The sequence below is a fragment of the Hemicordylus capensis genome, chromosome 1, assembly GCF_027244095.1.
Source record: "Hemicordylus capensis ecotype Gifberg chromosome 1, rHemCap1.1.pri, whole genome shotgun sequence".
In the NCBI taxonomy this organism is placed as follows: domain Eukaryota; kingdom Metazoa; phylum Chordata; class Lepidosauria; order Squamata; family Cordylidae; genus Hemicordylus; species Hemicordylus capensis.
In genome coordinates this window covers 25,911,216-25,938,338 of record NC_069657.1, presented here as the reverse complement: position 1 = coordinate 25,938,338, position 27,123 = coordinate 25,911,216, and the positions used below count along the sequence as shown (strand labels likewise).

At 43.9% G+C, this 27,123-nt stretch overlaps 1 protein-coding gene across 1 annotated transcript; it reads left to right on the top strand.

Annotated features, from left to right (window-relative positions):
* Positions 1 to 968: 968 nt before the first annotated feature.
* LOC128339648 (extracellular tyrosine-protein kinase PKDCC-like) lies at positions 969 to 17,440 on the top strand. The gene is made up of 7 exons (XM_053283923.1): positions 969 to 1,504; positions 6,089 to 6,211; positions 8,617 to 8,888; positions 10,864 to 10,943; positions 11,038 to 11,142; positions 12,501 to 12,677; positions 16,104 to 17,440. The coding sequence occupies exons 1-7, from the start codon at positions 1,019 to 1,021 to the stop codon at positions 16,217 to 16,219; spliced, it is 1,359 nt and encodes a 452-aa protein (XP_053139898.1). The 5' UTR covers positions 969 to 1,018; the 3' UTR covers positions 16,220 to 17,440.
* The last annotated feature ends 9,683 nt before the right edge of the window (positions 17,441 to 27,123 follow it).

The following is a 27,123-nucleotide window of genomic DNA, read 5'->3' as shown; positions in this document are numbered from 1 at the left end:
AGATAGGGCTGAAAAATATTCCTGCCTGCAATCTTGGATAAGCCGCTGCCAGTCTGTGTAGACAATACTGAGCTAGATAGATCAATGGTCTGACTCAGTATACGGGAGCTTCCCATGTTCCTATGACTAGACAGGCCTTGGACCTGATCCAGCAGGGCTGTTCTTATGTTCATCAATGGCTACTAGCCTCCAGCTATATTTAGTAGCTGTATATTTCCATCAGGATCAGAGGAGGAACGCTCCTGAACTCCAGGTGCTAGTAGGGAACACCGTCGGGAGTGGGTGGTTGCCCTCTTTCCCCTGCTTGCATGCTTCCCTGATGTACCCAGATGGCCACTGCATCAATCAGAGGCTGACTAGATGGGCCTTTGGCCTGATCCAGCAGGGCTTTTCTTATGATAAACAGGAACAAGCAACTTTAGCTCTCAAACTGTTGTGGACTACAAATCCCCATTCCGTCACGAAACTCGCTGGTAATTCTGGGCCAGCCCCTTCTCTCTCAGCCTAACCTACCTCACAGGGATGTTGTGAGGATAAACATCGCTCTGGGCTGCTTGGAGGAAGAGTAGAGTATACAGATAAATAAATGATGGGAGTTGTTCAACAGCAGCTGGAGAGCCAAGGTTGCCTACGCCTAATTTTGCCTGCGTCTAATGAGTCTCAGAGCTGAACTGGGAGTGGAACGTTTGTTGAACCGGCGGCTCACTCCAACGCTTCGAGGCTGGCATGTGGGTCTTCTGTTCCCAAGATTTTTGCTTTCTTGACCTTCCCGTATTGAGAAAGCCACAGGGCTCTGTGGGCGCCAGGAGCCGAAACCGACTGGACGGCACACTTTCCTTGTACTGGAGAGAGCAGGAGGAACTCCAGGACACAACCAAGGAACTGGGCGGGATCTCGGCAGGGCCCCGCCTCCCGAGACGTAACCCGGGCTCCCTTCCCCAGCTAGACTTAAGCAAAGCGCAGGCGAGTCGGTCGCTGGCTGGCGAGTCCTGCCGTGTGTTCTCGCTCCTCTATCACCATGCCGGGGCCCGGGGCGCCCTTTGCGCTCTTGGCCGCTGCTGTCCTGCTAGCGGTGGCCCTTGTCCTCTCGGGCCCCGGGAGGCCGCCGCCCACTCAGCTGCCGCCAAGCCTGCTGCAGGAGCTGGAGCAGCGGCGACGGGATCTGAGCCGCTTGGCCGCCGCCTCGTCGGTCCAGGAGGGCGCTTTTTCTACTCCGGATCCTCCAGGACGCGCCGCGGCTGCCGACGCCTTGGGTTGCGCGGATCTGAACGGCATAACGGGCGTGGGCTTGGTGGGCTCCGGCATCACCAAGCTGGTGCTGCGAGCTTCTCTGCCGCCCGGGGGCGAGGAGGTCGCCCTGAAATCCGTGCACTGGGCCGGCGGCGACGTGAGCCGCTGCGTGCAACGCTACGGACACCCGGCAGGTTGCCACCAACTCGCCACTTACAAACTGCTCAAAGAGATGGCCCTGCTGCAGCGCCTGCATCACCCTGGCATTATCAAGGCACGTACAAGCTACCGGCCTCGGGCAGGGGAGAGCTGGGCAGGCACCCGCCCAACTCCAGTTGGCAGCCCCAGTCTCTGCAGCTTTGTTAAACTGATTTGTGTGGGCGCAACCTAGGGCGCTTTTTGCGCACTGGAATCAGCTGGCGTTGGGCCGTAATTAAATGTCTAAGTGTGGGGTCGTCTAAGCGTACAGGGAAGTCAGACGTTACGCTTCTGCTCTAGTAACTTCTCCAGCAGTTCATAGGATTGCAGCGTTAAGGTACGATCCTGTGCGCGCGCGCTTGGGAATAGTCTTATTGAACTCGGTGAGTTTTAGAGAAGGTGCCTAACTTCGGGCTGCGTGGAATATACTGTATTGAATCGTATTTTGCTGCGGTGGATTCTTGCATTTAGGCTCTTGCCAACTTAACTGCAGCTAGATCCTAAATAAGCTTAGCTAGAAGTAAGTTCCTTCCTCATACTTAATACCTAAGTCAATGTGCTGGAGATCACAGGTTGAATTGGTGGGAAATAAACCCTGGCATGATTTGTGGGGTTTTGACTGACCATGAGATAGAAGCGGGCAAGATGTACTTGCCCTATGAGGGCTTTTGATGATATTTAAGCTGGTGAGTTCAGGTCAGGTATTTTCTTGTTTTTTCTCTCTTAAGTTCGATCTGCCACTGATAACTGCTTATGGCAGTGATGAAAGCAAACTGCATCCTGTCACCCCCTTGTTCTGTTCAGCACTCTTTTCTTTGCTTATAAATGTATAAAGCTGCCTGCCTTCTACTGAATTGGACCATTGATCCAACTAGCTCAGTATTGCCTTTACAGAGGTTCCCAACTTTGGGTTTTTGTAGGACTACAACTCTCATCATCCTTTGGCCACAGTGACCGGTGGCCACAGTGACTGGTGGAGTCCAACAACATCTGGTGACCAAGTCTCCAGCCTACAGTGACTAACAATATCTCTCTGGTGTTTCGGGCAGGGGTCTTTCCCCTTTTCCTTTCTGGAGATGCCAGAGATTGAACCTGGGACCTTCTGCATCTGGGGGATTGGGAATACCTGTGGGGAAGTTCTCACTCTCTGGAACTATTTGCCCTCCACTGTTGGCTCTATTTGCATCCTATCCATCCTCAACTTTCCTGTTCTTTTCTTTAAATCACTGTTGTATCACTTGTTATTTCTAGAGGGCTTGACATGTATTGGTTACTTGACAGAAAATTTAAAAACTCTCAGTGATCCCTGCCTGTAAACTTAATTAATATTTTTAAGCCTCTTAAATGCTGTTGACCCTCTTAATTCAGCCTCGGGCAGCCTTATTTAACTATTTCAGCCTCTGTAAATTGAAAGGGAGAGTAGCTTATTTCATATGACTAATACTGAGTGAATCAATACTATAAAAATATACTCTTTTAGAAGAAATGTTTCCTAGGAACAGCACTGTCTTCCTCACTCTGATCCATGGCCCTCTTTATCCACTGCTCCTTCAGTGAGGGGTAAAGTGGTATCTGTATTAGTGTGTAGATTTAGAAATCTAGTAAGCTGCTATATGTTGAGTCAGACCATTGAGTCCTCTAGCTCAGTATTGTCTGACTAGCCGCGGCTCTCCCAAGGTTTCAGGCAGGAGTGTCTTCCAGCCCTACCTGGAGATGCCAGGCAGGAAGGGAACGTGGGACCTTCTGCATGCAAAGAAAATGCTCTACCACTGACCTACAGCCTTTCCGTGACACATCATGTACCCAACCAAGGTGTTTGCAGCCAAGTCACACAACAGGGAATCTTTGTGGATGCCTGCACCATGGCAGGATGGTGCTGGTGCCAATCATCCTGCATGCACTTCCTAACTGAGCCAGTCTCTTCCTACAGAGCCAGCATGGTGTAGTGGCTAGAGTGCTGGACTAGGACCGGGGAGACCCGAGTTCAAATCCCCATTCAGCCATGTTACTAGCTGGGTGACTCTGGGCCAGTCACTTCTCTCTCAGCCTAACCTACTTCACAGGGTTGTTGTGAGGAGAAACCTAAGTATGTAGTACAGCACTCTGGGCTCCTTGGAGGAAGAGCGGGATATAAATGCAAAATAATAATAATAATAATATAATAATAATATAATAAAAATAACTGAAGTATTGTCTACATAGAGGCTCCTACACCATGACCTTAAACTAGATTAACAGTCATGCCCCTTCCTTAGGGAAGCATTGTTCTGTGAGGGGGCTACGGATCTCTAACAGACTTCTAGTGTTATTGCCAATCTACAGAAAATCATGACAGCTGAGTTGATCTAAAACTGACACAAGACTGCAGTGTCAAGATAAGAACAGCCCTGCTGGATCAGGCCCATGGCCTATCTAGTCCAGCATCCTGTTTCACACAGTGGCCCACCAGATGCCTCTGAGAAGCCCACAGGCAAGAGCTGAGGGCATGCCTTCTTTCCTGCTGTTGCTCCCCTGCAACTGGTATTGAGAAGCATCGTGCCTCTGAGGCTGGAGGTGGCCTCTAGACACCAGACCCATTAGCCATTGATAGACCTGTCCTCCATGACTTTGTCTAAGCCCCTTTTTAAAGCCATCCAAACTAGTGGCCATCACCACATCCTGTGGCAGAGAAATGTATGGGTTAATTATGCGCTATGTGGGGAAAGTACTTCCTTTTGTCGGTCTTGAATTTCCCAACCTTCAGTTCCATGGGATGAAACTGAAAGTTGCCTTGGGAGCTTCCAGGTACCAGCTTTTGCAAATGTGGTGGATTGTCTGATCCCCGTGGGACAACTGCTAGTCCAAATGAACCAGCAGGTATCCCAGCTGCAGATCAGCGCCACCACCCTTTGCTAATTGGTATGCCTTTTGAGAGACACTTTCCCCTCTTTTCTCTTCCCAGTGTGCTTATTAGAAGGTACAACAGCCTGCTTGACTGCATCCTTATAATAAGCAAACCGGGGCCTAATTTAAACACCACACTGGGTGGACATGAAAGTGTGGTTTAAACCAGGTTATCTTGCCTGTGTGCAGTCTTAGCACTCCAGAAATCTGTAGCCCAAGCAGGCACTGCTCCATTGTATCATACATGAAAATGCTGGGCTCATGTGCCACATTTATAATTCTTTGTCTGGATGGCAGCATGTTTAAAGCAAGCCTGCCTGGGAATGAACTGCATATATTACTTCTGGATTGTGTCTTACACTCTTACCGATCCAAAGGTCAAGAAATGTTGGCTCAGTTCACTAGCCAGACAAAATATTGTACTTGTTAGATGGTTCCTCGAGCTATATTGGTACATTACTTGTCAGGATTTTTTCACTCATTGGGCATCATTTTTCACTCATCACAGACAAGTAGACTAGTGGATTTCCTGAGCCCTGCCTAAACATGCTTACCTAAAAAGCAAGTCCTACTTGGGCTTACACCCAAGTAAGTGTGCAGAGGACTACAGCCTTGATTGGTTTACTTGATAGATTAATTGGTTTTTCACTGGGTCCTGTTTTAGTTCACTTTTATTGTTTTATGTGTTTTACTAAGTGTTGTGAGCTGCCCCAGGCTGATTATAATGGAAGGGCAGGATATATATATTTTTAAATAAAATAAATCTTCATTCAGTCATTAGGGCTGCAAATGAAGGGCAAATTTATTATTTTTAGGGATTTTCTTCTGGAGTGTTTTGCTGTAATAGGGCATGAAAAAGGGAACATTAAAAATGGTCCTTTCTTAAGAATTAGTGGTAGATTTTATGTATTCTGTTTCTCATTTATTCCTGACTGCGTTAAAAAGGTTTGTATTTATGTCAAGATTTTTGACAGGCTTTGATCAGCCTCGTGTTGTTTTAAACAGATCCAATCAGTGGCAGTGTCGATTTTTTACTAATTCTTAGTCAGCCCTGCTGGAGTGGGCAGTGCAGATATGAGATAAAATGTCAAAAGACTGCTGTTGCCAAGTGTCTTTTTACATTAATACATACCTTAATACATAATATAATATAATATAATACCTTAATACATATTTGTATAAAATAAAGGGGAGTACCATGCTTGTCCACAGCTTTGCTGACCTAACTTAACTGGGGAATGTTTAATTGCAAACATCAAGTGCAGCGAGGCGAATCATAAGGTAAGCAGATGGGAGAAATCTTTACATCTGCATCCTGTAAACAAAATCTGAAGGCTCTCTTTCTTTCTTTTCTTTTGCATTTTGAGGCTCTCTCTTTCTTGAGTTAATTATTGTTAATGATCTGATGGAACTCCTAAGAGGGTGGGGGAAAGCCACAGAAATCTGATTGCTGTACTCCTTAGCAAGAAAATTACTCTTGCCTGGGTTAATGGTAAATAAAGATCAATCTGGATGTAATGTTCTCAGGGCAGTATATACACTTAACTTCAAAATACAGAGTAATTAACTTTATGGTTTTATCTAGTGCTGGCATGCTTGGAATAAAAACTGATAGGTAGTATATTCTTGCCGAAATGAAATTCCAAAGGCCGAGCCTACTATAAATCACTCAGCCTTTTCCCTTCCCTGCCAAGTACTTAACTATACCTTTTAGGAAGCTAATTCCTGCTTTGTCATATTAATACAAATGCAAATCTGGTGCATTTTCTCTTGACAGTTGCGTGGTCAATGCTATGATAGCAGCTTAGATCCTGAAATGAAGGTCACCACTATATTGGAGTTGGGAACTCCCTTGGAGATGATTCAGCTTCTGCAGACCTCCTGGGAAGAGAGATTTAAAGTAAGAAAACAAAAGTAGGAGTCTTTATCAGTAGCTTTCAGACCACCGATGGAAGCAATGCAAAGATCACACTCTGGCTGCCAGAGCAAATGGGTTTTTCTTGTTGATATTTTGTGTTTGCTTATGCAAAGTGGGTTGTTTTTTTTTTTTAAAAAAAAACTTCTTCTGATTCCTTTTGAAATTGCATTTTAAAAAATACAACTCCATTACTGATAATGGTTGAAAGGCATAAATGTTTTGGAAACATGAGGATTGGCTCTTTGATCTTTACAGTGCAAGGAGGGATCAATGGGGTATATGAATATGATGAATATTTATATACCACTTTTCAACCCAAGTTCCCAAAGTGGTTTACATAGCTATAAGCCCTGGGAAGGAAGCTATTTGGGAGATGGATAGGGCCAGTTGCTCTCCCCCTGCTAATTAAAGAGAACCACCACTTTAAAAAGTGATATAACAAGCATTTGCCAATCATCCAGAGCAAAAATGCCTCATGGAATTAACTGCCAGGGGATACTGATCTGTTTTCTAGATGGCTTCAGGGAAAGGAAAAAAGAAAAAGACAGGACATCTTCGCTGAAGTTGAGACCGCTATCCTATTTACGGAGTAAGCCCTACTGAATTTGGTGACTGACATCCAGAGTGGCCTTCCTGTAACATGGCAGGAAGATGCACCCATGTGAGAGAGAGCTTCCCCTGTATAAGCCCAGCTGTGTAGCTTCAGACAGTGTTACATGTCCACTCGAAGAAAAATGCTCCATTTCAATCCTGCTTAGGGAAGAGTTCTTTGAAATAAGGAGCAGGTGGCAAGCCTATTTTGAAGATAAAATGATAGAGCCCCATGTCATGTGTATTTTGTCTTTCCTAAAGGGTGAGATGCAAATAAATAAGACAAAGAGCAGGCTAATTGGGTGTTTCCATAAAGGTCTTTTAAAGGAGAAAGTAGCTCATTAGGGGCTGGCACTGACTATGGGAAAATGTTGAGGGTGGCAAAATCCACCAAGGCAATCAAGTTGCATGCAGCTATGCCCTGGGGTCTGAATTGATAGGAAGTGTCATATACAGGAACTTCTATCCATCCTCAGATAGTATACCTCGGGTCACTGGAGTAAAATAGCCTATACTTTATGAAGCTGAATCCTCTGTGTTCTGCAAGAGTCCATACTCAGAGACCAGTAAAGCATCAGACATGCATGCATCTTGCATAATTGGAAACAGTGATACTTTTGGATTCCAGTATATATGTCAAAATGGAACATGAGAAGTCTAGCTTTGATGCTATAGATCAGTGTCACATGAGCACGGGGGTCTCTTCTTTGGGTTTGTTTGTTTTTCAAATTTGTACACCGCCCCAAACTTTCATCTCTGGGTGGTTAACAATAGCATAAAACAAGTTAAAAACATATACAAAAAACTTAAAACAATTTAACAATTTAAAAATAAACCAGAGATTAAAACCTTAAAAAAAAAATTAGGAAGCTGAGGAAGCTTGGGCGAAAAGATGGGTTTTCAGGTGTGTGTGTGTGTGTTTTTTTTTTTTTTAAAGTTGCCAGAGATGGGAAGGATGGTATCTCAGCAGGGAGCACATTCCACAATCTCGAGGCAGCGACCAAGAAGACCCATCTCTGTGTAACCACCAAACGCGTTGGTGGTAACTGGAGACGGACCTCCTCAGATGACCTCAATGGGCGGTGGGGCTCGTAGTGAAGAAGATGCTCTGCATCTGGCTATGCATCCAAGAGACAGGTTGCCAGAGCTGAAATTTGGGTGCATATAGACTTTTGGGTTTATGACTTTTGATATTGCAGCTGCAACTTTATCATCATCATCATCATCGTTAGCCGTACCTTACCAAATTGTTTTCTGAGTGGCTCACAACACTGCATTAAAATCAAGGAAAAACACATAACACATGAAATCACAACACACACACAAAACAACTTTAACACTTTTAAAGTCAGTTTTAAAAATCAAATTTAAAAATAAAAAAATTAAATTTAGAAGCCCTGAGTGAACAGAAAGGTCTTTACCTGGAGTCTAAAAGAACAAAGTGACAAAGCTAGGTGAACCTCACTGGGGAGGCTATTCCATAAACAGGGTGCAACCACCAAAAAGGCCCTCTCCCTAGTAGCCGCCCACCTTACTTCATTTGGTGAGTCTCCTTCTAAAGAGATTGGGTAAATGAAGACACTTTAATAATGGACAAACTTGCATTTCTAACTTTGATTGTTTCTGGTAGGATATTGAGGGTAAGGGACCAGGAATAGACACCACTGAAAGAGGGACAGAAAACTGACCATCCATATCCTCACAATATTCAACCAGTGTCACTATATTATTCAGCTTCACCCCTTCTCTGTTGTTCAATTACTAATGCTTCTAATCAGCCAGTATTTCTCTTTCAGATTTGTCTAGATCTAGTTCAGCTGCTCTACTATTTGGCAAATTCTCCTCTGGGCTCTTGTGCCCTTCTGGATTTCCAGCCCAGGCAATTTGTTCTGGTGGATGGGATCCTGAAAGTTACAGACCTGGACGACGTGAGCACTGAAGAATTGTCCTGCAGGAGGGATGATGACTGCACGCTCGAATTCCCCACAAGAAGCTTTTTTCTCAAATGTACCACAGATGGGAAATGTGAAGGGATAAATGAAAAAAGGAATCTCTTCAATGCATACCGGTATGTTGGAGAACAATAAATAAATACCAGTGAAAGAACAATGTTGTGCATATCATAGTGTAACATGACCTAATTATATCGGGCATTCTATTTCACACACTCCTACTTGCTAAATTGTTGTTTTAACCATTTATATACTATGTTATGTCCTGGAATCTAAGATCTCTGTCTGTATGCAAAGATGCATTCATGTACTCATCAAGGCATCCTCCAGATTATCTGAAAACAGCTCCATCGGAGGTTGCATTGAGAGATCCCCCATGGTTAGGAGCAGCTTAGTAGACAAGGCAGGTGGCCATGGCTCGATGTGGGGGAGCAATGCTGAATATTTCCCCATCTGAAGGAGAGTGTTGATTCCCTGCTCTGGACTCATTCTTATGTTTTTAAAAAAGACTTGCCTATGCATGTTGCTTTGAATGTGTGAGTTCTAAGATCATATATGTAAGGGGCTATATTCAGTACAGATCAAATGTTTGAAAATTAAGGTTGTAATTCTAAAGCACACTTGCACTGGAATGTAAGCCCTCCTACATTTCTTATCCTTTTATATGGAGAGCTAGTCTTCTGTCCTATTTTAAACTGTTAATTGCTTTGGGAAGATTTTTTTAAAGCAGTATACAAATAAATTAAATTGGGGGGGCGGGTATGAGTAACAGAAATGAAGATTAGAGGCAGGCAATTCTCTTTCTCTAGCACAGGGCAGCACAGCTTTGGCCCTCCAGCTGTTTTTGGACTAGAACTCTGCTACTACAACAAATATTTATATACTGCTTTTCAACAAAAGCTTCCAAAGCAGTTGAGATAGACAGATAGATAGGATGGCTCCCTGTCCCCAAAGGGCTCACAATCTAATTTCACAAATTTCCAATTTGATGAATCGATTCAATTTTTTTGCAATTCAATTCAAGGTTGAATCTAATTGCAAGAAAATCAGCAACTGTCACTGGAGGGATTCTGTGGTGCTCGTGGGTAGGGCCAGTTGCTTTCCCTCTGCTAAATAAAGAGAATCACCACTTCTAAAAAGTACCTCTTTGCCCTGTTGTTGTTACATTTATATCCCGCTCTTCCTCCAAGGAGCCCAGAGCGGTGTACTACATACTTGAGTTTCTCTTTCACAACAACCCTGTGAAGCAGGTTAGGCTGAAAGAGAAGTGACTGGCCCAGAGTCACCCAGCTAGTATCACAGTGACTAATAGTCATCTCCAGCCACAGTAGCCAATAGTCAGGGATGAAGGGAGTTGCAAGAGGGCCGAAGTTGTGCAGCCATGCTAAGGAATCCCAAGTCATTAAGGCAGAAGTTCTCAAACTTGGGTCCCCAGATGTTGTTGTACTATAACTCAAATCCTCCCCAGCCACAGTGGCCTTCACAAAGATGGGAGTTGTAGTTCAACATCATTTGGGGATCCAAGTTTCAGAGCCCCTGTATTAAGGACACTTAATTGTGCTTGGAAACTGACATGTGACCAGTGCAGTTGCCTCAATCCTGCAAGATGTGTTCTGCTGAACCAGTCCGAGGCAGAATTGAAAAGTTGTAGAGACCTCTGGGAGCATCCTCTCAATTAGCACTTGGGAAGGCACCCGCCAACATGGAAACCTAGCCTGATCAGTGGGGTTGCCTGATCAAAGCCTCTTGAGGAGCTGTGAAGATCAGAAAAGCTGCTTCCAGAGTGGGAAAACTGGCAGGGGGTGAGGAACTGAGGGAAGGGATGTATGCAGCTTGCAGGCTACCAGTTGGAGGACCTTGCTTTCTTTTCTGTCCAAAGGCGCATTTAGTTCCTGCAAAGGAAATCTCATCTAGTTTGATCACAACAGAAGCTCTCAATCATGAGATACACTTAGAAATTGTGAGATTCGAGACCATAACAAATGCCATAGCAACAATATTTTAAACAATATATTTGCTTTTTAAGCTGTACTAGCAGTTAAGTCCAAAGAAACAATTGTCACATCTCTTAAGATGAAAATATTTTTGTAGGTATTTTTTCACGTACCTCTTGCCACACACTGCACCCTTTGCTTTGCAACCCATTCTGAAGGACATCCTGAATGCAACAGGTATGAGCTAATATGGAATTTTACATTAATTTCAACAGAGGCTGCTTTTAAAGCATCTTTCTCCCTAAACCACTTTCCCTTTCCATACATGTAGGTGACTTACGATATGGAGCAAATGAAACCCTGATTGCTTTTCAGAAAGTTTTGCATTTATACAAGTCTGGATTTTATCTGCAGAAAAAACGGTTTCATTTAAAAGGTACAGATTTCACATAATTCTTTAAAGCTTTAATGATTTAATCATGGCAAGGAACAGCAGATTTCATGCTGGGGACCCCAGTATACACCCAGTCCATAGTTTCTTACAGTTAAATCCCACTGAAATTCATGGGAGAAATTAATCATGGCTAACTTAACTCCCACTAATTTCAATGAGAGTTCAACACTGTAAACTTTCCCTGGATTGTGGCCAGGGATGGTATAATTGGTATTTGAGTCTCAAGACAAGTGCAACTTCTTAATTTGATGTGTAATGTGATCCACCTTAAAAGGGTGTAGCACCTATATATGGTAAGATTGGTTTTTTCTTTTTTCTTTTTTTGGTGCTGCTTAGAAACATTCAGAGTAAGGTTGGAGATGTAGTCAAATTCCAGATCCATCAGAATGGGAAAACGTAATCCGCTCTTGAGATAAAGGTTGTCCACAAAGAGAACAACTAAATATTGTGGGCTGCCTTTCATTTCAGAAGCCTCCGAAGTGTCCCAGTGCAGTTTAGGACATGACTGTGTGCGTGTGGGAGAGATAAGATGTGCAATTGGTTTCAGCGGCAGAGCCACCATTGGGTAAATGAGTTCAAGGAAACGGGCCGCCCCCCCACCAGGGGCCATGCCTCGCAGCCCCAGACACCCCTCCATGTCCGACATCAGACATGGGTGTGTGTGTGTGTTGTTTAGCTCCCAAACGGGTCCACGCGGCCCCGTTTGGGACCGAAATTGGCCTGCACTGCATTGGCAGCACAGCCGGAGTGACTCTCCTTGCCTTTTTAAAGGTAGGGAGAGTTGCTCTGGCCCACACTGCCCAATGCAGTGTGGCCGATCTCCCTCCCATATGGGGCCATGTAGCCCTGTTTGGGAGGGAGACCACGCCCCAGTGTCTGACGTCAGGTGCGGGGGTATGGCTAGCCGCCCCCCTGCATCTGATGCCAGGCATGGGGCCACAGTGGCGGCTGAACATGGGCTGCCACCAGCCACTATTTGGCTTGCATAGTTTTACCAGAGGAGGCCTCTCAAGAGGTGAAGAAAAGGAAGCACAATCAAGTTCTCTTCTGTTTCCCCTGAGAAGAAGGGCCTTCTAACGGAAGTACTATAGCTCAGAGGTAAAGCATCACTTTTGCCTGCAGAAGGTCCCAGGTTCAGTCCCTGGCATCTCCAGGTGGGGCTGGGAAATGACCCTCTGGAACCCTGAAGCCTTCTGGTCCATGTAGACACACTGAGCTATTGGACCAGTAGTCTGACTTGGTATAAGGCCACTTCCTATGTAATCCTGCTTATTGTCATGTCTGAAATGGCTCTTGGATTCTAGCCACAGACTTATTTAGTTTGTGTCTCTTACCCCCAGAATACATTGCCTTAAAGGGATTCTATAGTGCGGATACAGAGGACTATAAATGCTGGCTCTCTTACAGCAATTTGGGATGCGTGTTGTCTGTTCACAATGCAGAAGAAGCTGCAGCTATTTGCAGTTCCCACCCACAATGCCGGCATTTTATCATCACTCCACGGAGGACATGGACAGGTGAGAGAATATGACTTGATGCTGCCATCAAACACGACTCTAGTTTTTCCTTCTAGAGAGGCGGTGGGAGTGGGGGAGGGAGTGGGGTTTTTTTTAAGGGTGTACTCTTTTGCTTTTCTACCTCTTTCAGGTGACACATTCACGTAAAAGCAGGTGGGTGACCTGTAACATCCTTTTAGCTACCTGCTACATTAGGGACATAGGAAGCTGCCCTATACCTAGTCAGACCACTGGTCCATCTAGCTCAGTCTTGTCTACACAGACTGGCAGTGGTTTCTCGGAACTTGGAACTTCTGCAGGCAGATACTCTTCCCAGAGTAGCTTCATCCCCTAAGGGGTGTTCACATGTAGTCTCCCATTCAAATGACAACTGGGGCTGACCCTGCTTAGCAAAGGGGACGGTGCATGCTTGATACCACAAGACCAGCTCTCCTACATTCACTTCACCATTCATGCAATTGCCCAAGTTAACAGAAGAGAGCTGGTCTTGTGGTAGCAAGCATGACTTGTCCCCTTAGCTAAGCAGGATCTGCCCTGGTTGCATATGAATGGGACACTAGAAGTGTGAGCATTGTAAGATATTCGCCTTGGGATGGAGCCGCTCTGGGAAGAGCAGAAGGTTTCAAGTTTCAACTCCCTGTCTTCTCCAAGATAGGGCTGAGAGAGATTCCTGCCTGCAACCTTGGAGAAGCCGCTGCCAGTCTAAGACAATATTGAGCTAGATAGACACAGATTTATGTTTAAAGAACCTGGAGGATATTGACATGAGAGATCCAGAGTAAAAGTGAGTGGGAGCTGCACTTATTTATTTTTATTTAGCACATTTATATACCACCCTACACAAAAAAAGGTCTCTGGGCAGTTCACAATATAATTAAAAGAACAATACTTAGGATATCCTTTATCAACTCAGATCCCCAAACCAACAAGTTCTGCAAATACCCTGTAATTAGCACTGATTACAGCCTTTTTCATTCAGGTAACTAATGTGTGCATTTTTTTTTTTAAAGTATACCACCAATTATTCTATTTTAGCTGACACTTCTACCACCATCTGATGTGAGTAACAAGAAATGCAGATTAACACTAATATTCATTTCTGTTAAGGATAATCTGATGTACAGTAACTTTCAAGTGGAACTCATGGCTTCCCTCTTCCTCTCTCCCCCCCTGCCCCCCCCAAGATATTTTCATACTGACCTTTTTTGCAAATATATTCATGAAAATGCCATAGGGATTATTTTGCTAGCATAAGAAGGCAATTTGATACTAGAAAACTGGATTATATTTAAGGATAAGAACTGCCCTGCTGGATCAGGCCCAAGGCCTATCTAGTCCAGCATCCTGTTTCACACAGTGGCCCACCAGATGCCTCCAAGAAGCCAGCAGACAAGGACTCTCTCCTGCTGTTACTCCCCTGCAACTGGTATTGAGAGGCATCATGCCTCTGAGGCTGGAGGTGGCCCACAGCCACCAGACTAGTAGCCATTGATAGACCTCCATTACTTTGTCTAAGCCTCTTTTAAAGCCATCCAAGCTGGTGGCCATCGCCACATCCCATAACTAGAATGTCATCTAGATAAACTTGATTGATTCATCATGTGAATTTTAGTTGAGTTAATTGATTAAACTTATATTTAAGTTATATATATTTTGTGTTTAGCTTCTGCACACATAGTAGGCATAGTTTTAACAGATCCACTTCTCTTGTATAAAGGAGGAAAATATCAGCAAATGCTGCTTCAGGCCTGTCTGTCTTGGTTTTTCTCCACCCACTCACATCCTCACTTGCCAATAGTGCAGCTGCTGCCTCCTTTCCTTGCTGGAGAAAGTTAACAAAACATCCCACACTTGGATGCCTCCAAAAGAAGAGGTTCTGCAACCAGTGGTGGGGTGTTTTATTTAGCAGTGGGAGCAAGTGAGAAAACAAACTGAGAAGGGCGAAACTGATCGGCTTGAGCCAGTGCTGGATTTGCTGATTTGTTCATGCAGCATTTCAGTTGTGAAAGCAGCATGGTTGAAGAACATGTTGTGAGTCTTCCTTTTCTTCATCGGTCTTTGTCATTTAAATGCTCACATAAGGAGGGCAAGTTCCAATCTGTGTTAAAGCTGCCAACACTCACTCTGAGCCCTTTGAATAGGGTGGGATATGCATTGGAAACTGAGCTCCTGAGGCCATGAAGGGGGGAAAGAGATTGGGGCTGCCGCTATTTCAAGGGGAAACCTTGTCAAGCAATTTCAGAACTATGTACCACTTAGTTAGCTGCCATCAGTTGTCTTGAGACATTATAAACTCACTAACGTGCTTAGAAGTCACGCCTCCTCACTGTTCACAACTACAGCATTTGTCTGAAGGAACAAACACTACTTGTGGTCAGATGTTTCCTTTGATACAGAATGCTGGGGGCGCTTGAATATTCTGCACCACAGGAAGAATCTGGCCATCAGTACAGTGTTTGCCTCCTTGAACACTGCAACCATGGACAGTGAGGAGGTAAGGATTCAGAGGGCCTTCTTGGGGTGTTGTACCCATGCTCAGCATCCTTGTTGTTTATGATGTCTGGAGAGGACTATCCTCCATATGTATTGCTCCCAGGAATGCGCTTTGCAGTTGTGGAGACGCCTAACATGATGGTGGCATTTGTGGAGGCTCTTAACATGCTGTGGTCAGGATGTCCACATTTCTTGGCCTGGACAGGGATTACCCAGCATGGGAAACAACTTTGGCCCTTATTATGGGTGTCCCTTTAAGGAAGCACAAGGAATGTTGGGAAACATGATTACTGATATACACAAGGGCCTGATTCACAGAGTAGTTCAAATCTATATTTAATATGAGTTACTGACACTAGCATGGTGGTGTGAATCCTTATCAAGGTGGTTTATGATCTGAGATTCCTGTCTTGGCATGGGTTCACACAATCACACTAATACTGGTAACTCACATTAAACCTAGAGAGGAGAGCTGGTCTTGTGGTAGCAAGCATTACTTGTCCCCCTAGCTAAGCAGGGTCTGCCCTGGTTGCATTTGAATGGGAGACCACATGTGAGTACTGTAAGATATTCCCCTCAGGCTCGAACACACTCTGGGAAGAGCAGAAGGTTTCAAGTCCCCTCTCTGGCTTCTCCAAGATAGGGCTGAGAGAGATTCCTGCCTGTAACTTTGGAGAAGCCGCTTCTGGTCTGTGTAGACAATAGTGAGCTAGATAGACCAATGGTCTGACTCAGTATACAGCAGCGTTCCTATGTTCCTAGATTCGAATGATTGTGTGAACCAGGCCAGAATGTTTTTTATTTTCACTTTCCTAAGTGCTTTTATGTTTCCAGTGACTCCCTTTTTAATCACAGCCTGTGTTACAAAGCTCATCTTAACCAACTCTTTCTGATCTTCTTTTCACCCCATCCCAATTATTTCCCCCCCTCTAGGACGTCCTCTTGCTTTGTTTCAGAGCAACTTGACTGACTTAATTTCAGGCGGTAACATGGTGGCTTATGTCAAACGGTCTGCAGCCTCGAAGGAAAGTCTCTACCCAGAAGCCTGAAGAGTATCTAGCTGTTGGAGAAGGAATCATTGGGACTAATTTCACCTGCCCAAAGGGATGACATACTCCTTTAAAAATTTCTGCTTCAGGATGTTGCTCTGTGCCAGCTTCACTGAGTCAATCTGTACCATCTCCCTGATCAAAGCAAACTTTCCCCATGTAATATGCCACCACTCCCAGAACAATCTTGCCTGGTGGTTTATCTGTTTCCAAGCTTGGTGGTTTCTTAGCAATGTTGCACCATTTGATTTCAAACAGTGCTAAAACCTTGCAAAGGAACCACTGTAGCAAGAGAAGCCAGAAATCAGCTCACTAGCCAAGGAATGTAGAGCATCATAAGAGCGCACCAAAAATGGCTAATTGGCGCTATTGTCAATTATCTGACTCTGGCTACAGGTTCTGTAAGCTGGGCATGCTTATAATTGGAGCAAGGCTTGTCCTTTTAAAAAAAAAAAACACACACACACACGGTTACAACTGCACCCCTCCCAGATCAGAATCTGCGCAGAAGCAATTCATTATAAAAAAAAATCTGGGGCAGAGTTTACCCAAACCAGGGGTTTGAATGCACACGATGCCGTCATCGAAGTCTATTCAGTGCCTGAACAGGTGGCTGCCTGGGAACCACATACATGCTACCTTGAGATCCATCATCATCATCATCATTATTTTTACATTTATATCCTGCTCTTCCTCCAAGGAGCCCAGAGCGGTGTACTACATACTTGAGTTTTTCCTCACAACAACCCTGTGAAGTAGGTTGGGCTGAGAAAGAAGTGACTGGCCCAGAGTCACCCAGCTAGTTTCCTGGCTGAATTGGGGATTTGAACTCTGGTCTCCCCGATCCTAGTCCAGTACTCTAACCACTACACCACACTGGCAAGATACAGAAGTAATGCATAGCTAAATATTGCTAAGCCTCATTAATTTCAGTGGGTGGGTTAAGCAAGTGTTTTAATTCTCTCCCACTGAAATCGTAGGGACTTTAAACAACTTCTTCCTTTCCCGGTATAAATAAGCAGTGTGGATTCAGGTATGCTGCTGGCAGAACACAGCTGGAGCTAGTCTGCCTCTCTGAAAGCAATAGTGGAACATAGGAAGCTGCCATATACTGAGCCAGACAATAGGTCTATCTAGCTCAGTATTGCCTAGCCCGATTGGCAGTAGGGATGTGCATGAACCGGTCCGGAAGCCTTTGTAGAGGCCTCTGAACTGGTTCGATGCCGGGGTGGGTTCTTTAGGGGCGGGGGAGGGTGCACTCCCCCCCCCCCGGCACTTGTCTTTTTTGCAAAAAAAACCAACCAGGTTTTGATTTAAAAAACCAGCGCTCAGTTTTTTGCAAAGTGCCCTTGCTGGCACTTGGTTGGTTTTTTGCAATGTTTTTAACATTGCCAGCAAGGGAAGTGTGGGCAGGGGGCGGCGTAATTGCACCCTCTCCCGCCCTTAAAGAACGACACACACACACACACGGCATTGAACTCCGCAGTTCCGTGCACACTACTAACTGGCAGCGGATTCTTTAAGGTTGCAGCCAGGAATCTCTCTCAGCCCTATCTTGGAGATGCCAGGGAAGGAACTTGAACCTAGATGCTCTTCCCATAGTGGCTCCATCTCCTGAGGGGAATATCTTACAATGCTCACACTTCTAGTGTCCCTTTCATATGCAACCAGGGCGGACCTTGCTTAGTTAAGGGGACAAGTTATATTTGCTACCACACCATCAGCTCTCCTCCACAAGATCAGCTCTCCTCTGGTCTTGTGATGCAGCTATGGAGAAATTAGGCAGGTGAGCTGCTTATCTTGAGGCTGCTGAAAGATCTCACTAATATTGCATAACGCTATAATATAGTATATAATATATACTACATTGTATAAAGCATCTTTTAATTGATAATGAACTTTGCAGCAATTCAGTTCCAGAAGTATGTATTGGAGTATTTGCAGTGGGACTGGGAAAGTAATGCGCTATATGCCAGGAGTTGTCAAACTCGAGTCTCCAGATGTTGGACTACAATTCCCATCATCCCCAGCCACAATGACCAAAGATTATGATGGCTGAGAATAATGGGATAGTCCAGCATTATCTGGAGACCCAAGAAATAACCAAGATCCAATATGGCTGGGAATAATGGGAGTTGTAGTCCAAACATCATCTGGGGACCCAAGTGTGAAAACCCCTGGAGCCAGAGTACTGGAGATATCTTTAATCTGTGGTTGTTGTAGAACAGCTAGTAAAGCAAATAGGGAAGGAAGACTTGTGTTGGGGTACTATATCCAGGTTACTGCCTTGATGTTTGAGTTTGACACATATGGCTCTTTGAAAGTCTAGTATCAACCTTGGAGGGTTTTCAGTGTTACTTTCAGTGAAAGAAATTCTGCTGAGCAAAATGTTCAAATTATTTATATGTGAAACCTTGTTCTGTAAGTATATGGATTGTTCCACTCTAAAAATTGATTGTAGTTGCTTTTTAAAAATTGGAATTTTATTTTATTTTTATTTTTTTTTTGCTGACTGCTAAAATGTACTATAAATTGTTGACTTGAAAGCCTTTTCTTACCACTTGTTGGCTGACTTGCTGTGATGTCATGGACATTTTCATTTTCTAGACTGCTTTTCCATCCAGAAGTGCTCAGTGGTTCACAGCTATTTACATTCTAAAGCCTGCAGTTCAGGTCAACAACTATAAAATAATAGTCATGATACAATGCAACATATTGCCCATGGAAGAGGGACATGCGTACACACCTTCTACCCCAGCCAAGAGCTTGTCTTCACAGTGAGGTGTGTGTAATTGGTGCACCACTGTTACTGTCATTATTCCCATTTGTATAAAGTTATGACTAGCCATGAACCTCAAGACTTATACACTGAATTATAGGTAAGATTTAGGTTGGCAGGTTCTCTGGGTGAGAGACGGAGAGGTGTAAGTGGATATGGATGATAGAAGGAAATTCCTGCAGCTGTGTGGGTCACCTGGGAAAGAAAGAGCGAAAGGGGGATAGCATCTGGTAGAAGGCTGAAATTTAAAATGGGTGATATGGTGGGGGTGGATCTATAAAATACCATGAGCCCTAGAGAGAGGGTGGATTCAGCACCTACATTGTTAATTTAAAAATGGTGACAAATCCAACATCTGGGGTGGCACATGTGCTGGTTAGTGGGGCAAGAGGCCACGAGCTACCTCGGCCAGCATTCCCCAGTGGCTCTGATGGGGCTTTACTTTGGGACAGAAGATCCATCTAGTCCAGCGTCCTGCTTCCTACTGTGTTCAACCAGATGCCTCTGGGAAGCACACAAGCAGCTTATGAAGGCGACAAGACAAAGTGGAGACATATATATATATTATAATATTCAACTTCAGCATCAATTATAGAAAGAGCCAGACTGCTAAATAAAGCTCAGTATCTTATCCATGGCTACATCTTTACATGTTGATTTTCTTTTTAGGGAGGAGTGGTTCCATAACCTGTCTCTTAAGTGTGGGAATGATCATTTAGCCTTTGGGTGGGGCAGGGGGCTGCTGCAGCCAGACGGGTGGGATCCATGCGCAGCCCCAAAATGTACCTAAATACCTCTGCTGGAGAAATGCGTTGCTTCTCTCCCTTTTTTTATTTAACAAAAAATTTAAGGGGGAATTTTGGTTGGGGGGAGTACATATGCACCTCTCTGCAGCATTATGGTATACTTGTACACCTGGTCCTGTTCAAAATTATTTTTAAAATTATTTTGTCCCAGATCTCCCCCACTAAAACACAGTAAACCATAGCATAATTATCACCTACAGCATGGTTTGCCTGCCCTACAATTATAAGGGAGGTGCATGGAACTGGTGGGGGTCGGTTCGATGGAGGGGGTGGATGGCTTTAAGGGTCGAGGTGTATGCACCCCCCGCACGCACAAGTCCTTGAAAGCCCATTTGGGCAGCAGCATACCTCCCTGCCACCCTGTGCTGATGTTTACCGGATGTACCCGGAAGGAACTGCGACTGCGTACATCATGCACCCGACGCGCATGTGCATGAGTGTGACATGTGCATGCATGAGTGACATGCGCAGTCATAGTTCCTACTTCTGGGTACATCCGATAAACATTGTCAGGGGGCAGCAGGGAAGTACACTGCTGCCCTGACGGGCTTTTAAGGACTCATGTGCCGGGGCGGGGAATTGCCCCAACCCTTAAAGCCACCCCCCTCCTCAGCTGTTGTACCTTCTTCAAGCCGGCCAGGGTTTGAACCGGTTTGGAGGCCTGTAAAAGGGCCTCCGAACTGGTTCATGCACATCCCTAGCAATTCTATCTGCTTTAAAACAGTATTTTGGACTTTTCAAGGTGCTTTGCATACATTATCTCAGTGCTTGAGAGGGGGGAATGACCAGAGGTGGCCTCCACTGCTCTTCTAATAAGAACACACTCCCTCTCTACACTGAACTTATCCAACAACATTTGCATCCTTCCACAGTTGCTCAACCTCACAATAATCTATTTTTAAAATTATTATTATTGTTGTTATATTTATATCCCGCTCTTCCTCCAAGGAGCCCAGAGCGGTGTACTACATACTTGAGTTTCTTTTTCACAACAACCCTGTGAAGTAGGTTAGGTTGAGAGAGAAGTGATTGGCCCAGAGTCACCCAGCTAGTATCATGGCTGAATGGGGATTTGAACTTGGGTCTCCCCGGTCCTAGTCCAGCACCACTACATCACGCTGGCTCTGAAAATAGATTATTGTCAGCTGTGTGATGTCTAGTTTTACCTTGGGGCTATCCAGTAAGTTTATTACTGAGGTTAAATTTGAACCCAGGACTTCCAAACCCACACTTTTAGCTTTTGTGCTACACCACTCTGGTACTTAATTGACCTGTTAGTATTAGTATAATGGTAATGGCGCAGGAGGGAAATGACTTGATTATCAAGCCAGATGTTGCCAGTTCAAATCCCCACTGGTATGTTTCCAAGAATATGGGAAACACCTATATCAGGCAGCAGCAATATAGGAAGATGCTGAAAGGCATCATCTCATACTGTGTGGGAGATGGCAATGGTATCTCCCTCCTGGATTCTACCAAATAAAAACCAGGTCACCAGGAGTCGACACTGACCTGACAGCACACTTTACCTTTAAGAGAGAATAATGTTCTCTCCCCGCCCCCCACCACCACACCTGCCAGTCATCTTCTGGAAAGACCTTAAAATGGTATCCTTTGGAGGCTATCTCCTGTTTCAACAATGCCTTGTTTGGACAGAGCACTTAAATATTTGCCCCTCTGCTGACTAATGCAAATGAACTTCTCTTGTCTGATGTGGGCTCATTAGCACACAGCTATGCTCTAATCTCTTGCAATTGTTATGCAGTTAGCCTCATCTTAAATGCAGAGGTGGGAAGGGGACCCCTGATTGTCTTGAGGAACAATCAATTAATGAAAATATCCTATTTAACACAACAACATAACTGGCTTAATAGCAAGGCATTCCTTATAATGGTGACCTCTTATGTCTGGCTTTGTGATGGAAACTTTTCCTAAATGAAGAGCAAAAGAGAGTTCTTTCACCTCCAGCTTCAGAGGCAAGATGTCTCCAAATGACAGTTGCAGGGAAGCAACAGCAAGAGAGAGGGCATGCCCTTGTCTCTTGCCTCTTGCCTGTGGGGTTCCTTCCCAGGGGCATCTGGTGAGTCACTGTGTGAAACAGGATGCTGGACTAGATGGGCCTTGGGCCTGATCCAACAGGACTGTTCTTATGTTCTTAATGTGATGGTCCTGTCAGATGGAGAGAAAATATCCCATCGGCGCTTTGGACTGTTTTGTGCATTAGTGCCATCAACTAGAGACTATCAGCTATTTGGTGCCTGCTGCTCCAGATTAGGAAAAAATAATGGATTATCATCTTCCACACCTCTCAGCCCAGAGAGATTAAAAAATAAGAACAATATGCTCTTAAACCAGGCAATATGAGAGGTCAAATGGGGGCAGGGGATGAAACCTAATGCTAGATCTGAGCTAAACACATTTATAGATTATAAATGCCTCCAATTTCAGTGGCTGACATGATGCAGAAAATTACTTAAAGCAATCTCTTTGAAATTAAAAGAACATGTCAGGCATCGCCTAACTTTTTGTATCCTGCTCTTCCTCCAAGGAGCCCAGAGCAGTGTACATGGTTACATTTATCCTCACAACAACCCTGTGAGATAGGTTAGGCTGAGAGATAAGTGACTGGGCCAGAATCACCCAGTGAGTTTCATGGTCCTGCTCCTGGTCCAACCTTCTAACCACTACACCACGATGGCTCTCAATGGGACTACTTTGGGTAATTTTCCTCATCATGTCAGCCACTGAATTGATGTCCAAGTAAGCATAGGGACATAGGAAGTGCAATATACCATTGGCATTGCCATATAACATTAATATTGTCTACACAAACTGGCAGTGGCTTCTCTAAGGTTGCAGGCAGGAATCTCTCTCAGCCCTATCTTAGAGATGCCAGGGAGGGAACTTGGAACCTTCTGTATGCAAGCATTCAGGTGCTCTTCCCAGAGCAGCCCCATCCCTAAGGGGAAGATCTTACCCTGCTCACACATTGTCTCCCATTCAAATGCAAACCATGGCAGACCTTGCTTAGAAAAGAGGACAATTCATGCTTGGTACCACAAGGTCAGCTCTCATGTCTTGAGTATGGCAACCTTATTACGGTATTATTATTATTACATTTATATCCTGCTCTTCCTCCAAGGAGCCCAGAGCGGTGATACTACATACTTGAGTTTCTCCTCACAACAACCCTGTGAAGTAGGTTAGGCTGAGAGAGAAGTGACTGGCCCAGAGTCACCCAGCTAGTCACCCATGGCTGAATGGGGATTTGAACTCGGGTCTCCCCGGTCCTAGTCCAGCACTCTAACCACTACACCACGCTGGCTCTTCAAAACAGTGTTTGCGTCTTAGAGACTTAAACAACATTTCCTAGTCCTGATTTTGAATTTTAGCTCTCAGATGCCTATTTATAGCCTTTTTTGTCTAACGTTTTGTTGGTCATGTCTTAAGAATGATCTGCTATTTATAACAGTGTTTTCCTCTCATGACAGCTGGGGAAGTCTACTGGCTGTGGTGGGCAAGGCTTCAGATTTCTATTCTGTCATTATCTCTTCATAAGAACATAAGAGCCCTGCTGGATCAGACCAAAGGCCTATCTAGTCCAGCATCATGTTTCTCATTCTCACAGTAGCCAATGCATCTGGGAAGTTCACAAGATAGGCAATGCCCCTCTTCTGCCATTCCTCCCTCCCCAGCAATTGCTATTCAGGGGCCTACCGTCTAGTATATGGTCATCAAAAATAGGAACCATTAGTAGACTTGACCTCCATCACTCTAATCCACTTTTAAAGCCATCTAAGCTAGTGGCCATCACCACATCTTGTGTCATTGGCAGTGATTCAAGAAGAATATTTGAGCAGAGAAACAGTGATGGCATCTTCCTCCTAGACCTAGTTATGGGATAGTTGTGTGGACTGTAGAGAGAAGGGCAGCTGCTTGCTGAGTGCAAGCAGAGAGGCTTGTGTCACGGGGCTGATATAATCAACTCATTAAATTATTGGAGGCCTCCATCCATACCCTGCCAGCAAAATCTGGGAACGTTCCCAAGTTGTGTTAGGCCTTGAAATGAAGGGGAAGACAAGACATCAGAACAGAGAACAAAGAAATCTCAAAGGTGCACAACAGCCAATTAAGGCCCAAATTACATGTTAAGTTAAAAGATTCTTTCTCAAGGGCAACTAGTTTCAATAGAGCAACACTGCTTACACAGTTTTACACTCTATCAGAAAAACCAGTTTAATAGTTTGTCCATTTAAACTGTGGATCTGTCTTCCTTTGAGCAAGAGTGTTTTGTGGTTTTTTTTACTGGAAATGTGTTGAGCCTTTCTGTGCGCCCGCCTCTTAGATTTTCTCTTTTCTTTGCTTAGTCTTGCCAGACCTTTGTTCCCCACTGAACTGATAATGCTTTTTTCCTCAGAGGTGGTTCGGACGGGCGCCACCTGGCAGACCCAAAAAGTCAGAGGACAGGCCAAGAGCGCTGATGGAGAGAACACCACAAGCCCTGAAGGGGTCCTACAGTATAGGGTTACTAACAGTACGTTATTAGCAGGGACGTCCTTTATTTCAGCCCAAAATTGTCTGTCCCTTGTGAGATAACATTTGTCCCTTATCTTCAACTAATAAGAAGAACCTAGGGCTCAGATCAAACCAATTATTTTCACTAACAAAGAAATAATTAATGAGCTTCAACATCCTTCCCTTCTCCCTCCCTACCAGAGTACTCTGTGGTTCTGGTGGGCTGCAGGTTTAGGGTTGCCAACAGTGTTCCCAATATGGGACACTAACAACATGAACATTACCAACCATCGATGAATGGCTAACTTAGTGTTATCCAGGTATTTGTTGTTGTAGTTGTATCAGGATCATGAAAATCATGTAAGTGATTACTATAGAGCTCATGTGTGAAACCTACTTTTACTGGCTAACAATGCTTCTCTTTCTAGAAAACAAAGTTACATCACACCCAGTTTGGCTAACCGTGGCTGTATCAATAAGCAGAGGAGAAGCAATCTAAGGCGTATCTAGGGAAAATAGCGCCTAGGGCAAGCACTGAAATTGCACCCCCTGTCCAAACATCTGACACCCATCTTTCAGATAACTTTACCATAATATCAGCTGAAAAATACAAGTCAAGCTTGTTAATCTTTTAATATTTCAAAAACTATTTAGCAGTGGACATAGCCAGACCAAAAAATGCTGGAAAACTACAAATTTCAGTATGCTGGGGCTCATGAAATACCCAAATACTATGTGGAGGTGTACTTGGAAAACTAAACAGAAGTGCCTGTCTAGTTCTCTGCTATGCATTGTAGCATTACTATTATATAAGTCTTAAAAATTTGAGAATTTAACTTTTCCCAGATACTCTGAAAATAATTAAAGGATATGCAGAGTAAACTTTGTCACTGCTTGGAATATATTCTAGTATTTCAGAAAGACAGTTAAAATGAGAGAAAGAGAGCAAGAAATTCCCAGTGGGCCTTAATACTAAGGATTTCACACTGATTCCAAGACAAACTCACCATTAATAGCCATATTATTAAGACATCACATTTAACTCACTTATCACAGGAAGCAAAGTAAGAGCAAATGAATACAATCCTAGCTCATAAGCTTCAGCTCAGTATTTACAAGCCCTGATTCTCTGTACATAGTGCCAAACTGAATATGTGTACAGTGACTTATATTAAATTAAAAAAATATATCTGTAGCCCCTTTGGGGGGCTTCCTAAAGGCCGGGAGGGGGGTCTGCAAAGGTTCCCCCTCCCCCCGATGGCCTCTAGGGCCTCGCAGGGACCATTTAAGCATGTTTGTTGGCCATTTTTTAAAATAGTTTTTTTTAAATGGCCACTGAAAACAAAATGGCCACCACACATGCTCAAATGGCCTCTGCGAGGCCTGGCATGGCCTAAGGCCTTACAGAGGCCATTTGAATATGCACGGTGGCCATTTTGTTTTTGTCTGCCTTTACAAAAAAAAATTAATTTTAAAAAATGGCGCTCCCTTCATCAAGTGGCACCTGGGGCACGTGCCCTGCCTGCCCTACCTTAGATAAGCCCATGCTAAGTTGTAACTTATACCATAGTTTAAGTTGAAAACACACAGAGCACTCAGGATCAGAATTACTCCTGCAATACTCCCTACCTTGTGTCCCTTATTTGGGGAGTGGAATGTTGGCAACCCTACTACAGTGACAGCAACTTCAGGGGCCCTGAAGTGACAGCAACAGGCTGCCCTCCATTTACCCTTTCCCTCTTGCTTTCCCTTAGGAGGAACATAAGAACAGCCCTGCTGGATTAGGCACAAGGCCCATCTAGTCCAGCATTCTGTTTCACACAGTGAATCATTTTGTAACGATTAATGTCATATGCTGTTATCATTTTCATAATATATAGCACTCTAGCACTACATCCATGCAAAGTACTATTTGTATAGAGAAGAATGTTTCATTGTGTAGTCTGAAGGCACGTGAATTATTATTTATTATTTTATTTATTCTATTTCTATACTGCCCTTCCAAAAATGGCTCAGCGCTGTTTACACAGAGAAATAATAAATAAATAAGATGGATCCCTCTCCCCAAAGGGTTCACAATCTAAAAGAAACATAAGATAGACACCAGCAACAGTCACTGGAGGTACTGTGCTGGGGGTGAATAGGGCCAGTTACTTTCCCCCTGCTAAATAAAGAGAATCACCACCTTAAAAGGTGCCTCTTTGCCAAGTTAGCAGGGGTTATGATGCAGCAACCTTGCTGAAGCCAAGCAAGTCTGGGAAGTGTCTTGAAATCTTCAGATTCGGACTGCAAATAAAATTATTGCAATAAATTGTTATTTATTTAATATTTATTTATCCTTTTATTTATTTACTATTTAATTTAATTTTAAATTTTAATTTAATTTAATTTAATTATTTATTATTTAATTTATTTAATAAATTATTATTTTATTTTACTGCAAATAAAATAATAAAATAATTTCTGAAGCCTGAGACTCATCATTGGCCCCAACATACAAGAAGGGACTAACTTTTAAGTTTTTTGTATCTTTTTCTTTATTTTTATCTTCTCTCTCTTTCCTTCATCCTTTCTTTCCTCTTACTAATACAAACTATGCTATGTATATTTATATACCACTTTTCAACAAAGTTCTCAAAGCAGTTTTTGTAGAAAAATAAGTAATAATTGAAGGGCTCACTCACAATCTAAAAAGAAGCATAAGGTAGACACCAGCAACAGCCACTGGAGAGACATTGTGACTGGGTTGGATTTCCTAATTTCTTCTTCTATAACCCCCTTTCACACAATAACACCTAACATAC